At 44.1% G+C, this 17,405-nt stretch overlaps 1 protein-coding gene across 1 annotated transcript; it reads right to left on the bottom strand.

Annotated features, from left to right (window-relative positions):
• Positions 1-1,076: 1,076 nt before the first annotated feature.
• Positions 1,077-16,574, bottom strand: MCM10 (minichromosome maintenance 10 replication initiation factor). Its single transcript, XM_062490850.1, is given in 20 exon segments — positions 1,077-1,369; positions 1,738-1,780; positions 1,992-2,137; positions 2,872-2,985; positions 3,869-3,987; positions 4,672-4,813; positions 5,507-5,732; positions 6,093-6,180; positions 6,267-6,397; positions 7,396-7,515; positions 8,403-8,602; positions 9,617-9,733; positions 11,072-11,239; positions 11,759-11,924; positions 12,616-12,790; positions 12,991-13,125; positions 13,677-13,781; positions 14,564-14,884; positions 15,673-15,723; positions 16,552-16,574. Coding segments are annotated over 19 exon segments (2,607 nt in total). The 5' UTR covers positions 15,680-15,723; positions 16,552-16,574; the 3' UTR covers positions 1,077-1,285.
• Positions 16,575-17,405: the final 831 nt, after the last annotated feature.

The raw sequence follows: 17,405 nt of genomic DNA on the forward strand, positions 1-17,405 counted from the left end.
CCAAAGAGACAGGAACTGCAAAAACTGTGAAGATTTCAACACTGTTTATTCTGAATGAGGAATCCACAGGAGACATTGCCAAGCAGTGTCACAGTTACTGATTCTGTCCCCTAGCAGTGACACCCCACTCAGCAAATAGCACCAACAGGAAGGAGACTGAAATGAATGCTACAGGCCACGTTACACCAATAAAAGCACCAGTAAGAGATGAGGGCTGCAGCATGCTGAGGTGAATCTGTCCAGTTGCTTCAAATGAAGTAACTTACTTCTCCTCCAGCCCCTGTGCAAGCAAATACAAGGCACTGACAAGACTGCTGGGACATGTGAGAGGGGGAGCGGCGCTTGGATTGAATCACTAAGGTTAGAGGGGGTTTAGGCTCTTAAAAATATCCTGTGATCCTACTGGGCATGAGCCAAGGGCAGGAAAAGGCTCAGGTCCAGTAAAAGCTGGTTAAATGCCCCAGGCATCCCTACAGCAATGTGCTGTCAGAAAAATGCCTGTATGGAGACAATATTTCTCAGGAGCCACCTCTTAGAGGGAGATTTCATCCTGTGTGGTCTGAGACAACTACTGTTTCTATTTAAAATACTGGAAGAAAGGTAAAAGCTTTTAAATATAACCACTCAGCTTTTTAAAAGCACTCACAAAATGGTACCAGGTTCATTAAAATGTTTTTCAAAGTGGGAGCTACAGGTGGTACTGAGCACTGTGGTGTGGATGGTGCTGAGGGACAGGGAGCTTTGAGTTTCTAGCATAAACACTGCTGGCTTGCAGGGCCAAAGCCACGGAAGGGTTTTATAACAGGTAAGCCAAGGAAAAGCTCCAGGCATCTGCTTGACATCTATTCCTAAGGGTTCAGAGTGAGTAAGTTTGAAGCCAATGGAGAATGCTCTGTGCCTTCAACCCTCTCACACCCCTTTTTGTCCAAGAGCTGAAGGCAGGTTGGCACAAACACATGAGAGTATTAATTTCCTAAGTGCTTATGGAATCTACAGTCATTCCCATTCATGATTTGTCACCTAATAGTGAGGTCACTCTTGTGATGTCCGTTGGAAAGAACAGGCACAAACGTGTATTTCACATACAGTCTTAGTCAATTAAAAAAATATCAAAGTTCACTATCCATGCAGCGGCCTGTGAACACTTGGCAGATGGTATTTTCATCAAAAATTGTTTCCCCAGCTGATTCATCACTAAAACATGAATCCTCTTAGCAGTCCAGTATAAATGTGTGTTTCAGACACAAAAATCCATCCATATGTTGTGAAAAAAATCAACTCCAGGTCACTTAAGACTATTGAGAAATTTTGGTTGTTCTTCTCCTCTTGGTAAAAGTGTTTCTCCACCAATCTTCGGACCTTTTTTCTCCTGGAAACATGAACCATGGAGAAGAGTTAAATGTGTGGCAGATGTCTCCCAAACACTTCATCAGAATTCTGGTAGGGCTAAATTACCCGAGTGAATATTGACAGACCTTCTAGGGACATTCTGAATTCTTACAACTTTGTTTAAAAGCCATTTCTCCATGGTTAAATAAAACTAAGCTTTGAGAACAGAAAGCAAGAAGTGAAAGTCCACTATAACACAGCCTGTAGGCATGTGTCTGTACCTGACGAAATGCAGAGGTGTTGGCTTTGCTGCGAGCTTGTAAGGGCACAGAACCAAAGAGGGGGACAAAAGTATCACAGGAAGCAGCTGGAGTGGTGAGGTGCTCAGCACTGCTGGCTCACACTTACCTTTAGCATCCCATCTCGCTCCCACTTGAAGAGGCCACAGTTACTGAAAGATGAAGATGGCATGTGAGGACCACTGCACTGCGTTTCCTACACAGTATGAGGGGATCCTAAGGTAGCCCCACACCCAGCCCGTGCTCCTTGGCACAAGGGCTACTATTCCCCTTTTAGGACATAGTTATGTGACTCACAAGAAGTTACTTGTGAAGTGACAGTACCTAAGTTCCAGTCACTATTTCATGAGGCACATTTCTTACCTGCAGGGCTTTTTTGGAAGCCTGTCAAGAGAAATAGCTCTGCTTCCACAAGGACATTTGAAAAATCTCTTGATGGCATCATGCCAGAGGTAGTTGTGGTTATCTTGCACGCAGGTCTCCAGAGGCTTGAAATAGGTGTAATTACACTGTCAGAGAGGAGAGAGAGCAATATGAGACCTGTTATGAGGGCTGGCAACAGCTGAATGTTCAGAGGAAAGCATCCCTGTCCTCTCCCATCCTGAGGAGCCCAGTAGTTGGATCACCACCCTAGGCTTTGCCACGGCTCCTTCTAATGCCATCCTCCCTCTGCCACCACCCTGTGGTCCTGCTCCCAGCACTTCGTGGGGTACAAATGTCCCTCTGTGCAATCCCAAAACAGATAGGGAAGGCAGCAAGGAAAGTTCAGCAGGGGCTGAAACTTTGGAAGTGAGAGGTAATGCCTCTCTTCCTCTCAGTACATTTGGGACAGTCATAAAGCTCCACTCCTCTTCCTGATGGCAAAGTCCCTGGAAATGCAGATAGAGGATTCCCACCCAGTGTTAATGTGTTCAAGAACTTTGCTTATTTTTTCATGAAATATGGGGAACTGAGGGTCTCTGGTATAAAGCACTTCATGGAAGAAACGTACAAATTCAGGACAGCAGTACCCATGGAACCACTGGCATAGGCATTGAGCTGAGATGTTGAGCACAGCAGTAAAGCCTTGCCATGTCTCAGTCACTCCATGCACAGGCTGCTCTCAGAAACAGGCATAAAGAACAAAACATCAATCGCTGGACCACTGCCAGAGTGACAGATGGGAATCCGCAGGATAGTCCAGCACCATTTTGTAGAATCCATGTTCCACTTCCCTGCTGGTACCCAGCTCCCCTTTACTCACCGTTTTACATGTTACAACTCGGCATTTCACTGCTTTAATGTTCCTCATCTTCTCTTCTAGTTCTTCCTTTTTCACCAGTGGCTGAAAGTATTGCTCCTGCAGTTCAGCCTCAGCCTGCGGGGCACACAAAATGGGTTGTGATGACACAAAAAGAGGAGGAAGCCACTCAGTTAATGGCCTTAGGACAAATTATTGCCCGGCCTGCTTGAAGCAGACTGCAGTCTGGGAGTAGAGAAGCCCAGTATCTCTCTTGCTTGCAATGGTAATATAGTCCATTATTATATATGTGCTGTAGTTCACCAGCACTGAAACAAGCCACCTCTGAAATGCACGAGTGGGAAAGTTTAGGAACAGCAGGAAGTACTGAAATAAGCACATACTCACAAGAACAGTGCAGAGAGAAGCCAGGTTGGTAGATGTAATTAATGGAATAGGTTCCTGGCCAAAATATTACTCCCCAAAAGACCTCAAAACAACTATGACTTCATGCCAATAAGTGTCCAAGACAAGAGCTCTGTACCACTGGAGGTTCTGTAACCCTGGGAAAGTGCTCAGCAGAGACCCCAGTGCGAGAAACCCAAGCTCTCAGCTCTTCAGGGCACCTGATGGCATTTCACAGCTGACATGAGCTACAGATGAAGGTGGCAGCTGGCTTTATGGGGCCAAGATGTCATGTAATGAGGGACAAAATAGGCATGTGGCTCATTTGATCTTAAGGCAGAGGGATTTCTTTGATTATCCACCAATAGGAAACTTCACTGATTCTTCCAAACAAAACAAAAAAATTGAAGTCAACTGGCAACATGACCTTACCCTGGCTATGGCAACAGTGCTGACTTGGAGGCATTGTGCCCTGTGTGCCCAGAGACACTCAGCCCTACTCCTTGGGACAATCTGGCCTGTGAGATGTTTGGATGCCTGCTGCTTGCTGGAATCATGAGGAGTCCAGTCAGCTCCCAGTTCTAAGCCCTCAGTCATGGTTGGATGGAGGCCATACCTCTTTTAGGACATCTGTGTGCTTGGACTTGGCCTTCAGGATTTTCTGGAACTCTTCTGATTCCAGATAGGCCAGCTGCTCACACTGTTTCTTTTGAGCAGGTTCCAGCTCATCCATTTCTAGGGGGACAAAAAGGTTCAGTCAAACAAAACAAGGCTGTGATGGCTAAACTTGCTCACCGCAGGAGATTTTGGAAGTCTCAGGTCTCTCAGGCAGATGTTCAGGTCAAACAGCAGCCTTTCATAGTTTGGGAACATGAAAACAAGTTTAAATATTAATTCAGGGAAATAAAAAAGTATTTTTTTAAAATAACACCGCATCTTCTCTCAAAGCACTGCACTAGGAATTTTCACATTACTCCCAGGAGTGAAAGAAGTGTTCCCTCACTGATGAAGAAACTTTAAAGGGAATTAAACAATTCATCCAAGAGAACACAGTAAATCACCAGCAGGCAAACTCAAGTTCCTACAAAAAATTCAGATACCTTCCCAGGTGGGATTAGTTCTTGGCTTCCCTTGGTGAAGTCAGCCTTGTACTGCAGATGCTCAAGTGCCGAATAAAAGGGAACAGAGATGAGCACAGGGAGCTATCAGAGATTATACCTCACACTTTCTCCACAGGGTTAGAGTTTTTTTTTAGTCTTTCCAACAAACCCTTGAAGTTCCAACAGATTTAACTTGGCCTCTTTTTAGCACAGCAATTAAGTCCTTAACCCAAAGCAACTACTGCTTTGTCAGTAGGACAGAAGCATATTTTTCCTGTTTCTAGAAGCTAACAGTACATACCATTGTCTGCTTCTGCACCTTGTGGCTGAGCAACGTTTTTCTCAACTCTTTCAACAATTTCTAGGACATCCTCAACATCAGCCCGTTTCCTCTTGACACTGTTTGGGTCTGTTTTAGGAAGAATCTGGCCTTTTGCTCGTAGTCGTTGTATTGCAGCCAGCTAGAAAACAGGAAAGAGCAAGGAAAGTGTTGGAGACCTGTCTGGCTCCCAGCTCCTATGTCCAGAAGTAGCAGAGGAAGGCTGTCAACTGGAAGGGAGAACATCCACTGGCCTGAGCATAGTGCTGGCTGGAGAGAGGCCCAACAAAATTCCCAGCTCTGACATACACCCAACCTCTTGTGACTTCCCAAATAATGAAAATTTCTTACAACTATTCCTTTTCATACTCCCAGAATGATAAGACTTCCACATTCTAGCTGGAAAAGTTTCTTTGACAAACGAATGTATTACTGCCAAAAAGAGATGCAGTCTGTTTTGGCTAGAAAACAAAATTATCGAGAGTCATGACACAACACAGCTAAACCAGTTGCTTACCAACCTGTCAAACAGAAAACACCTGCAATACACACTGCACTAGCAATGCCAGAGTTTAGCACTCCAGGGATTTTCAGCACAAATCCCTTGCCTTAAGAGACTGACTGAAGGCAAGATGGCAGCACAGACTTTGTTACTAACAGCTATCACAGGAACCACCTGTGTGCTGGAATATAGGCCAGTGTGATCCCACAAATGAGAAACTTCACTAACACCAGAACTGAGCTAGGCCACATCTGAACAAAGACTCCTCTTCTACCACAAACCAAATTTCCCTTAACCTGTCTTTGATACTTAAAAGACCCAAAGAGCTGGTACCTTTTTGGCTTCTGCCAAGCTGTCTAGCTTTGGCCTTGGAGGTGGAGACTTGTCAAAGAAGAGGATATCTTCTCCTTCTGAGAAGCCTGTACCTAGCCTGGGCCTTTGAGGAGCTGACATTTTTGCAGCTTTGGGAAACTCTGCCCCAGGCACTGGGGAATGGAGGGAGGTCTGTCTGGAGGATGGGAGAGCAGGAGTGCTGGCTTTACCTGTGTTCTGGAGAAACCTTGTAAGACAAGAATAATTCAATTAGGGGCACAAGTCAAAGATAGAAAGGTTTAAGAAACAAACAGGAGGGGATGCAGACTATGATTTTTTACTGTTTGGCCTTTAATTGCTAAAAGAAACTCCTTTTTAGAGCAATTTTGGCACTCAGGAGAAGAAAACAAGACTGGTAAAGGACTCACTGGGTCACTGAAATCAAGAGTGACTTGAAGAAGCCACCAGAAGGAGTGAATGACCAATTATTTTCAAAGCTAAAGTCAGAGAGAGGCATCACACAAAGCCAAGAAGTAAGAAGTGAAAACACAGCTACCCTTAGGGCTACAATAACAGAACCCTTCCTGTGAAAGCCGTTGTGTCTTACCGCCTCTGAATCTCTTCAGATCGCTTTTTTCTGGCCTCCAGCAATTTCTGTTTCTGTTGCTTGAGAAGTGCTGAAGCAGAGATAGACTGGAAATTTGCCCCTTGCTTCTTTTCAGCATCTGGGAAAAAAGAATAAACCAAAATAAAAAGCCACTTTGATCAGAAGGAAGTAAAATTATTTCAGGAGCGGGTTTTCCTTCAAGCAAAAGGACAATACCTGTTTTGGTCCAGTGTTTGCAGAGATTTCGTGCTCCAAAAGTTGGCTGTGCCAGCAGTTCCCTGAATTCTTCAGAACACTGCATGGGTCTCTTTGCTGCACCAGAGTGGAAGAGGCAGAAATACAACAGACTTGAAGTGAGGAAGGGAAGCAGGCCTTTCGAGATGTAAAGTTGTCTAGGTTGGAAGAAACCTTTGAAGATTGCCTGACCACTTCTCAAAGCAAGACCAACCTTTACATTATATTTGGTTGCTTAAGGTCTTGTTATTTGTCTCAGACATTTCTATCCTTTCAGCAATTCAATCACTCAGTTCCTCATCAGCCTTGGCTGTCTGCGTCACTCCCACCATTCCCATTTTTCAGGATGTTGGACAGTCCTGAAGCCTCCACACTTTACTCCTGGAAAATTAAAGCAACTAAAAACTGCTATGGACATACCCTATGTTGTCTGAAATGGAGGCAACTGATGGAACTGAAAGCTGTGAATAAGACTAAGTGGCATCTAGAACATAGTTTGAATAATCTGTCACCTGCATTCCAAAAAGCATAAAGAGTGTAGTATTAAGTGCTTTACAGAAACAAAACAGAGATAGAGAAGAATGGTGACATCCAGGGGGCTATGAAAGGAACATGCTTTGACACAAAAGAAAAGCACCAGAAACAAAGTGGGTTCTCAGGAGGTCCCCTGCATTGCAGACCTTACTGATTTATACTTAGTATTCCTTAGAAGCTTTCAAGGTTGACAGATTTATTTTAATCAAATAAAATAAATCATCTGGTTCTAAGTTCTTAAAACATCCAATTCCCAATAATATGGCAAAGATCTCCTGTCACTGTCCAAAGACAGAACAGGAGACTTAACTTGGGGGCACTGATGAAAAAAAAGATGCATGGAGCCACACAGTTGCTTAGTTACATTTGCCTTGAAACTGTGATCTCAAGAGGGAAGAGGAGTTTTGACCAGCTCAGGAAGCTGCCTGTAAATGACTCCTCCTCCTGCAAAGTGTCTGCTAAGTTCATTCAGTGACTAGAAGGCCATGGGACACATTCACACATGGAGCTGGAAACATCTAATGAGTGAAAAGACTACTTGGGTAATTGGGTACCAATTTTCTGCCTGGTTTCCTGGACAATTGCATCAGATCCTCTCACGACCAGGTTGGAGAGAGTGGTTTGAATCTTCCTTTTCGGCACAGCAGCTGCTGCACTACAAAGAAGAAACAAATCCAGAACATCAGAGTTCTCCCAGGCTTAGAGCAACGATAGAAGCCTGAATACTAACCCAGTGCTATAACAAAACTCCAGACACCCCAAAGGGCCATCTGTCTGGTTTTTGGAAGGATGTGAATCTAAATCCAAATTCCAGTGTAATGTTTACAATCTCCCATTTTTACCTTTGCTGAGATACGTATTTCCTATGCATTACAGGAAAACTAAACATAGATCAAAGCTTTGCTTTGCTCACAGGTCCTTCCAGGGATGGAAAAGAGGTTGGAATTGTTTCATTACTGTGGAGTCACGCCAGGTGTCAGAGGGCAGTGGTTAAGGGAATAAAAGCTGTGTCCAAGCACAGGGCTGGATCCAGCTGTGACTCATCTTTCCACAGATCAGCATACTGATGTTGGTCAGTCCTGTTTCCTCATTAACACAGAGTGACACTGTATTATTTCAGCCAAGGAAGACATGAGGAAATACAGAAAACACTGACTATGGGATTAAATGGAGTAAACCAAAAGAAAATAACAGTTACAATCTCAGAGACTCAAATGCTTGGGATCTCATGATCTCAAAGGCCATTAATCTACTGAAACACAAAGCTGCCTGGCCTCATACCACAGTATTAATTTAGAGGTAAAAACAACCCTTACCACATCTTAGTACCAACTTAAAATTTTCCTGTCAAACAGCAGCTCTGTTACCCCACGTGGCCAGTAAGATTACGCCAAATGTGGGGCTTTATTCCTAATTGGTGAATTTGGTGAATGCAAAGGTGTTCTCTAAATGAATAGACTCCCCCAGATAGAGCTTCAGGCTCCCTTGTACATGCGAGGGAAATTCTGTTCAAAAGCAAGGGAAATAAATGGTTTATCTTACACTGAGGCTGCATATGCTGCTGAAGAGACTCCACCATAGTAAAACCCATCCTGACACAGCCTCTCCTTCAAAGTGGGATTTTTCCGACCAGCTCTTTTGGGAATGCGGCCACCAGAAAATGTGGACTGCAGATCTGCCCGCTTCGAGCTGAGCTTCTTGTACTGGGACTGTATGTGATACTGACAATATTCACAGTCATTCTGAAAAGAAACAGGAAAACACCAGCAATTACAATTTCCCCTCATTCCTCTCACCCACATGCATCTTTGTATGGCTAAAATGAAGTAACATCTCTACCATGGTACTCCAGCATTTGATCAACTAAGCAAAAATACGCCCACATTCAAGCAACAAAAAACAAAGATAAAACTGCCTGTACTAATCACTGGAAACAACCCTGTACATCAATGAGTTTTAAGGCCATTCCTTGAAGTCAACTCATATCCCACCCAGGCCCTCTTGCCCAGATTCTGTATTCTTGATTCTATTCAGTTTTATGTACTGTATGCACAGCCTCCTCCTGGAGTGGGCCTGCAATCACAGTCTCATTTGGCTACAAGTACCTTCTGCATTTGTCTTCCCATACTTCCTCCCCAGTTCTTCATTCCTTTATTTTTTTCTCCTTCTGATACCCTACCATCTACAAGCCTTCTGACTCAGACAAGGTTCCTTTCAGGTATCACAGCATCACCATAGCCATGAAGTAACATAATCCACGAGTCCTTTAAACTAGTACAAGTCAGTAATGTCCTATAAGAAGGATCCCAACACTTCTTTCTCTCATCTCCAGTGCCCCACATTCAGGAGTAAGTATCCTAACAGCTTGTAGGTACACTCAACATGGGAGTTCACTGGGTTAAAATCATTCAAAAAAATAGCCATTCCCCAAAAAAAACCCAAAAAAACTCATGTTTTTTTCCTGGATGAGTTTTCTAGTGCAGTGCATAGAAGCTTGCACTGGAGTAGAGTGAAAGGGTGTGGCATCATGGGTCAAGACCATCTCCTTTCACTGCAGCACCAACCTTGCTTTTAGGGAAATCCCCTGCACAGTGACAGCACAGAAACAGCTCCTCTGGGTTTAATTTCTGTCTCCACCCCCTTTAACTAGTTGCGAGTCAAGATCCAGAAACAAGTAAAAAAGTAAGAGTATCAGTACAAAGTCAGCAGCCAGATTTTCACCAATTTAGGAATGTCCTGATTACTAAGATACCCACCAAGTTCACAATCTGTGCACAAGGATCACCATTCTTCTTTCTGGCTTTGCAGGTGCCCATATCCAGAGCTTCTCCCATGAGAAGGATCTTCTGGGGATGGTCAATGGACAAACACACCTAGAGAGAAATCAGAACACTCCTGGATAGCCTCTTTTTAGATATCACTGCTTTGTCTCTGATCTGGTTCATTACCTCTGGTACTAACAACATAGTCTTAAAATGAAGGCCTAGCTTAAGAAAGCCACATGTCCTCTTCAGATTTAGAAATGGCTCATTTAAAGAAAAAAGCAAATTTGTTTCTCACAAAGAGATGAAAGACATTTGAGTTCTATGCTCAGAGCCTCAGGACACCAAAAAACACCTAAGGCAGTTCTAACCGTGCTGTAAATTGCTCTGTACAGGTGCTTGGCTCTGATACCATCATGACCCCTGCATCCAGCAGGAGATGGGAGGAAGAGCTGTACCAGGGTTCTCTGTCCTTCTCCAAATGTCTTGGTCCAATCAAAACTGAGTCCTGTACAAGAAGAGCATCTGCTTCACACAACCAAATACACCAGGGACTGTGTCTGCAGCCAAGGGACAATTTCAGAAGTCAGTTTTAATGTAATAATAAATGTGGACATTTTAGCTACTAAGAGCCATTCTTGACAGTTAAATACAGCTCTCCTATTAAACCTGGTGTGCCTTTCTGCTCACCAACGGGACTATCTACTGCTTATTCATGCTAATTTAAGCAATTACATAGCTTAAAAGACAATTAATGAGATCTTTAATTTTTCTATTTGGAGAATTTAAAATGCAGAACACTACATGATCAGCTACTAGACCGAAATTCCCCTTGACAGAAGTAACTGGAAACAGGTTCCATTCCAGTATAATTAAAAATATATTAATTTATTAGCAAAATGAAGTCATCTTAAATGTTTTGCACTTATAAATAATCAATTTAACAAGTGAACTACTATGTATCAACTGACATATTTACACTATACATTGTTTAATAAATTCAATATTGCTGCTTCTCTGTTGTGATTTTTTAATCAGAAACATTTTGTAATTCTATATCATGCTCAAATTAGAAGAAAGAAATGTGCTTCTCCACCTTTTTCAGCTTTGAGAGACCTCTAGGCTGAAACAGGTGTTGCACAGAAGTAGCTGAATAAACTGAAATGAAAATACACTCCCTATATTTGTGGAAGAGCCAACTGCTACCAAGAGCAGATTAAAAAACTGGAATAAACTCTGGGTTTAAATGCTTAATAGGACTTCTTGAAATTCAGTATTTCAGGAGGCCAGGAGCAAATACACACTATGCAAGTACCTGAATGCAATTCAAACTGTTGGGCAGACTGCTGCAATTTCAACCTGAAGATGTGTTATAAAGCTACATCTCAACCAAATATGAAAAGGTTCAGCTATAGGTTTTAGCTACAGCTGAATGAAAAATACTCTCACCTCGTCTGAGCCTTCTTTAGGTTTCATAGGGTTGGCATTGAGCAGGCCAATGACTGTGCCTTGGTCAGTCTTCCAGTGCTCCTTGTGGACTTCACCAAACAGGAAGAGCGAGACATACTCATTGAGGTCCCTCAGGTCATTCAGCCGCCAGATACTGAAGGTCCTGCCCTGGAAGAGACATTCCCTGAACTTTCAGCTTTGCTGCAGTCACACTGACTGCATCCCCTCGCTGTTGCTTTTGAAGAACTACTCTGACTTTCCCCTTCCCAAGGTTGTCACCATTTAGAAAAGCACAATTTGTAACCTCAGTAGAGGTTAGAGTATCTCCAGCCATCTATATTGACAGTTCTGGGGTTCTCAAAGTCCAAAACAGCAAATAATTCAGCTACCACCAACCTTTCTGATATCAAAGCTGGGGAGCACATTTGTTCATTGAATGAAGAGGTGAAGAGGCTTTTACCCCACTGAACACACAAAACCATGGCATATCCAGATCTGTTTCATCAATGACTTTCAATAGGGCATATACAATACTGGATGAAACCAGACAAGCCAAGATCTTTAATGCAAAGTTTTCCATTAATTGAATTAAGTTGGCTGATTAAATTGAAGATCTAGGAAAGTTTCTCAGGAAAGACCACCAGCATTCCACTTGAACTGAGGATGGGATACAGAGAAGTTACTCACATTATTTGCACTCTGAGGAGTGACCTTCCTCACAATGACTCCAAATGTTACCCAGTCTATTTCCTCCAGATTTTCAGTAGCAAGTCTGTTCTTCAGCTGAGACAGTCGGATGAGCTTCCTGTTAGCCATTTTCCTGTCCATTTCGGCTGAAGACACCCGCGGTTTTCTAGATCCAGTGGAAGCAGGTAAAAGAGAACACATCCATTGGCACAAATGGACAATCAAAAACAACCAGCACTTTGCTGGGGAGACTACGTCTTGCTGCAAAACACTTCAGTGCCTTACTTCATCCTGAGGCCACTTGAAATAAACCCCCCCGTATCAGAAAACTACTGATGACACTGGTTTTTGTCCAAATAGCTCCATTGCAACTCTGCCCCAATCCTGCATTAACTCTGCTCATTTCAGACTAACCAAGAGTGGCTGACTGCGCTGGGAATACAGCCCAGGCTCTGGTGGGGACAACACTGTGAGGATTCGGAGTCCTCTTGTGGCCACACTGAGTATAGGGATAGTGAGTGGCTCCTGAGGCTTCTGTGTGCAGCAAAATCTGGCAACTGGAGCTCAGCTGGGCTTTGCATATGCCCACTGCTTCCCTGCTCCACCACTGAGGATATCCCAGGGAAGGCAGTGCTAATAAAATTAGAATATTTCGGTTAGGAAAGAGCAGAGGCAAAAACAGAAACATGGTACTAAGCTGAAAGCCAATGTTACATGATTACTGATCAACCAGCCAGTGCTGTGGCTTTGTGTTACATCCCTTGATGACAAGTGACTAATCTGACATATCCATTGTGTCTTCTTTGCCTTTACTGGAGGAGTTGTCCCCAGACAGGGCTCAGAGTTGGGCTGCTGACCTTAATCTCAGTCCTGAGAAGGCTTCCACAGACACTGGCTGCGTGGTTGCACTGGAGCATGCAGGCACATGAGAAGTCTTCTCTCTGGTCACCTTACTGGGTGTGTTCCCTACAGCAGACTTGAGAGGCTGGAACGCCAGACTGAGGACTTGCCGTGGAGGAGGAATCTTGTTCTCTTTAGCAGAAGAAAAAAAAAGGCATACTCCCATTACAAAGAATACAATAATTAAATGTAATAAGCTCTCTGTGACCAAACCACTCCCGGTGCATTGAGTAGTATAACACTGTCCTGGATGTGTCCACACCTCTGCTGGGAACTGTAAACTTTTGACAGAAGATCAGTGTGTTTAGTAAAAGGTAGACTGAGAATAGTACCTGCTGAGGATGCTTTTGGTTTCTGCATTCCTCGCTTGGCTGGTGGTAAAGGATTGCCCAACTGGGCCAAGAAGCATGGTGACTCCTGCAGCTTCTGAACTTTCCTTTCCTTTAAGGGTGGACAGGGAGATTTACCTGGCCAAGGGAACAAAAAACTATGAGACCTCAGGATCTGGACTCAGACTCTAAGCACTGCTCCAAAATGTGTAATTCCTGAATAACAAGTCCAAGTCAGTGCCCCATATAGAAACCTTTCAGCCAAGTTATCAGCTGAAACACAACAGCTGGAAAAGCCCCGTGACTCTTCCCCGTGACAACCTCAAACCTGTGGAAAGAACAAACATTCCCTGTTCTTCAGTCTTTCCATGAAGTTTCATTACTACATCCAGCATGCTGTAGCAACAAACACAGCTGTATATACTGGGTGTACCAACATCTGCCAGTAAGAAGGGACACCTCCAGCAGAGCCTGGGGCACTTAGTCATGAAAGCTGTCCCATGTAAAATTAATCCATGAGGCAGACCAAAACTGATCTGATCTGCAGCTGTGAGAAACAACCTGTGTGGGAATACACCAGACCACCATTCCTCCTTGCTACTTAGTGCCCACTTTAGGATTATTTTAAGTCCTGCCTATAAACTCACATTGGTAAGCCAATAAATCATAAATCCATTTAGTATCATTACCAAGGGTTTTCTTCTCAGGGCCTGAACTGGATTGCTGCCCAAGAGCAGTCTTCTGCAACTGCTCCTGTAACGTCTTCATCTGTTCTTGCAATTTCTTCAGCTCAGCTAGGAAAGAAAGAAGAAAAAAGGATAATAATCAAGACAGCAGGAAGTCATTCCAAATAAGTATTTATGAGATCCCTAGAAGTCTGGCAGCTTTACTTTTATCACAGAAACTTAGAAAATTAAGATTTGAGTCACAATGCAGATTTACTTGATTCTACACAGCTCACAGTGAAGGCAAACTTTTCCATACATCCTGGAGCTGGGTCCTCTCATAAAAATATTTTACTTAATTGCGGTATATTCTTTCCCATGCTGAATAAAATTTTCCTGATCACCATAAGATAATTTAAGTGGCTGATGATTGCACTCCTTAGCATAAAGTAGCTCCTTATAAAATCAAACACACAGCCTGGACACAGGAAAGCTGTGGCCAGCTCTACCTGCACAATGACTTCCACATTAGCCTCCTATCAATAAGCCCTGAGGGGGAAGGGACTGGTGTGCTGGTGAAAGATGCCAGGATGATATCTGATACCCTGAATACTGGGGCAATATTGCTCTTCATCAGACAAGGCACAGGTACACAGGCAATCTTCCCTATGTTACTCAGCACGGCTCTTTTAGTTTCCCTGGCTTACTTAAGTCGTCTGTCTTTCTTTTGGGAAAACAGGTTTGGTGAGTTTGGCCACTGGATGCTGAAAACTGAACTTAGAAACTTTCACAAGGTCTTTCAGTATTTCCTCTCCAGCCATCTTCAAGAGGGAGGCCACACCTCCTGCCCTTTAGCTCTCTAGAGACAGAATATATCAAACAAAACCGATCAAAGATGCTGTTGCAGAAACCTTGCAGTTCTTCATTGGTTTTCTCCTTTGCCTGACTGGGAGCCGAAGTGGGGACAGCTTCCTCTGCCTCCTCCTCTTCTAGCAGGTCATCTACATCTCCAAACAGTGTAGCCAGGTTCTCCTTCTGCTCATCTGTCATGCTGTCCTCAGCATCAACCTCCTCGGTGTAAGATGCATCATCTTCTGCATCAAAGAGCTCATCATATTCATCCGGTTCTCCACCGTCATCCTCTGGAGCAACTTCCTCCTCAGGAGAATTCCTCTCCTCAGCTGCTTCGTTTTCTTCCAGAAGGGAAGCCAACAGATCTAAGTCATCATCAGCTAAGGCAAAAATTAGATTCAGAGTTATTTCTGTCCAGTTAAAGAAAAAGAAAAGCTGCTAAGGAATAAAACATCCAAGACACCTTGATTACAGGCTAATGACAAATGAAACTGTATCAGAGCAGCAAGTGGCATTTAAAAAAAAAATACACTTCAGGTTTAGCTAAAGGCATCTAGAGCAGCTTCTGGCTGTGAGGCCAGATGGAAATGCAGTTGCAGATGCTCTGGGCTTGTGGCACAGGCTGACAAGTCAGCAGAAAACCTGCCAGCTACTCAGCACCAGCTTTTCCTCCCATGCAGTTCCTTGAACAGCAGCTGCTGTTACAGAGAAAAGCCTGGAACCTGTAAACATGTAGCAAACAGAGACATCCATATGGCTTTCGCCAATGGAAGGAGAAGAGGGAGATGCACAGCCGACAACAAAGCATATCCTCGGATATAGTTTGCTGGTGGAAAAACACAGAAACAAATAAATAGGGACAAAGGGACAAAAAGGGAGAAGTACAGAGAGAAGAATGGGACAGATAGAGAAGAAATGAAAATCTGAGCAAACCACAAAACTGATTTAGCCTTTGCTGCTGAGAAAAACAGGGAAGGCACAGAGCAGCCTCACAGGAAAGCAACAAGAAGGAAAGCAAGAGACAGTCTCAAAGGACTCCGCAAATAAACTCAGTGGAATGTAAATTCCTTTGCTAAAAGCCTTACCAGATTTTCTGAACACTTGAACTTACAAATTAACATGCTGATAAGAAGACAAGTTTCCCACTGAAGAGAATTTTCTGCCTTACCGTCCATAGTTTCACCAGGATTTCTTCAAGAGCCCCTCAAGGCAAAATATTCTGTTATGGGGAGAACAGAAGTGATACTCTTAAATTACACAGAGCTCATCTAGAAATATATATTGTATTCAGGCTCCTTATTTGACAACTTGCAATCCACCAGCTTGGTTTTGTTTACAGCTGCAGATGAGGACTCCACTAAATTTAAAACCCTCACAGACATTTTCTACATCAAAAGTCTGACGCATGCTGAACTCACTGCAGCACAAGGACACTACTTTTATAAAAATAGCCCATTACAGACACAGAATTTAAGAAATGCCTACTATGTTCTCATAGTAATAACCATTTCCACCTCACCTGATTAAACTGAGTACACCATAATTACAACTAGCATTTAACTAGTAATAAAGTCTAACAGTTGCTATTCTCAAAAGCGCACATCCTGCGTTTCTCGCAGCTTCTCCATTTCATGGGGAAGGGATCGTGAAAAACAATCAGCACGGGCGGCCATGAATGGGCCAGGGAAGCTTGGATAAAAAAGATGGGAGGCCAAATGAGTCACAAACCCAAACTCTAACTGTGCTTACAGATCTTCCTGCTACAAATTTTTTTTCTTCCACCCATAAGCTCGCTTTTGATAGCTTAGTCATGCTCCAGAACATTCACTTTCAAGCAACACTGCATAATTCGCATAAGCAGGGAAGGCCAGTGACCACCGCGGACCCCGCGCTTTTTCCCTCACGGTTCCCCTCTCCGCTCGGCCGCCTCCGCCACCCAGTAACACCCCGATCACTCCCGGGTCTCCCTCCCCCAGGGCTCTCCGACCCTCGGCCCAGGCTCCTTGTGCCCCGGGATGGCTCCGCGCGCCCCGCTCCCCTCACGCACCTCACTCACCGCCGCGCGCTGCCCGTACCCGCCAGAATTCGGACCGGCCCCGCCCCTTCCCTTCCCGCGCATGCGCGCACGCGCCATCTTTAGTGCTGGCGGCCGCGGCGCTGCCCGGTGCCATCTTGGCTGTGGGCGGGGGGAAGGGAAGGTGCGCGTGCCCGCTGAGGGCGGGAGATGGCGGCTGATGGCGGCTTGAGTGTCCCAGGATGCGTGGGATTGGAAAAGTCCTATCGAGTCCAAGCCGTAACAGATCACCACCTCTCAACTGCATCCTGGCACTGAGTGCCACGTCCGGACTTTGCTTAGACATCTGCAGGGCCGTCACTTCACCACCTCAATTCGTTCCAATGTCGAATCATCCTTTATGTGAAGAAATTCCTACCGATGTCCAACCTAAACGTCCCCTGGTGCAGCTTGAGGCCATTTCTTCTCGTCCTGTCGCTGGTTGCCTGTGTTATAAATAAGAAACAAAAGTCTCGATATTTAGCAGAATTTAGACTGTTTTATTTTATATAGATGGAGCGAGCAGCGCTGGGGGAACGTGAGGGGTCACCGCCCACTCCATCCTCCATCAAACCTTGGTTTGCAGCCTCTTCTTATGATATGGTCTCTCGTTGTAATCAATAATTTTTGGTTTTTTGCTGTCATAACTTTGCCGGGCAAGCAGTGGTGGTCGAATAAACATCCATAAAATCTTTGGGTGATAGTCTCATAGATAACCATCTGGTCTTGGAAGATACAAACTGGCAAAAGTTGGCAATTCTGGTCTTTGTAGATAGGAGGCATTGATCAGACAAAGGCAGGAAGTCTGATTTTGCAAAATCTATTGGACTATTGGAAAGTCTGATTTT

Source organism: Cinclus cinclus, chromosome 4, assembly GCF_963662255.1.
Source record: "Cinclus cinclus chromosome 4, bCinCin1.1, whole genome shotgun sequence".
In the NCBI taxonomy this organism is placed as follows: Eukaryota; Metazoa; Chordata; class Aves; order Passeriformes; family Cinclidae; genus Cinclus; species Cinclus cinclus.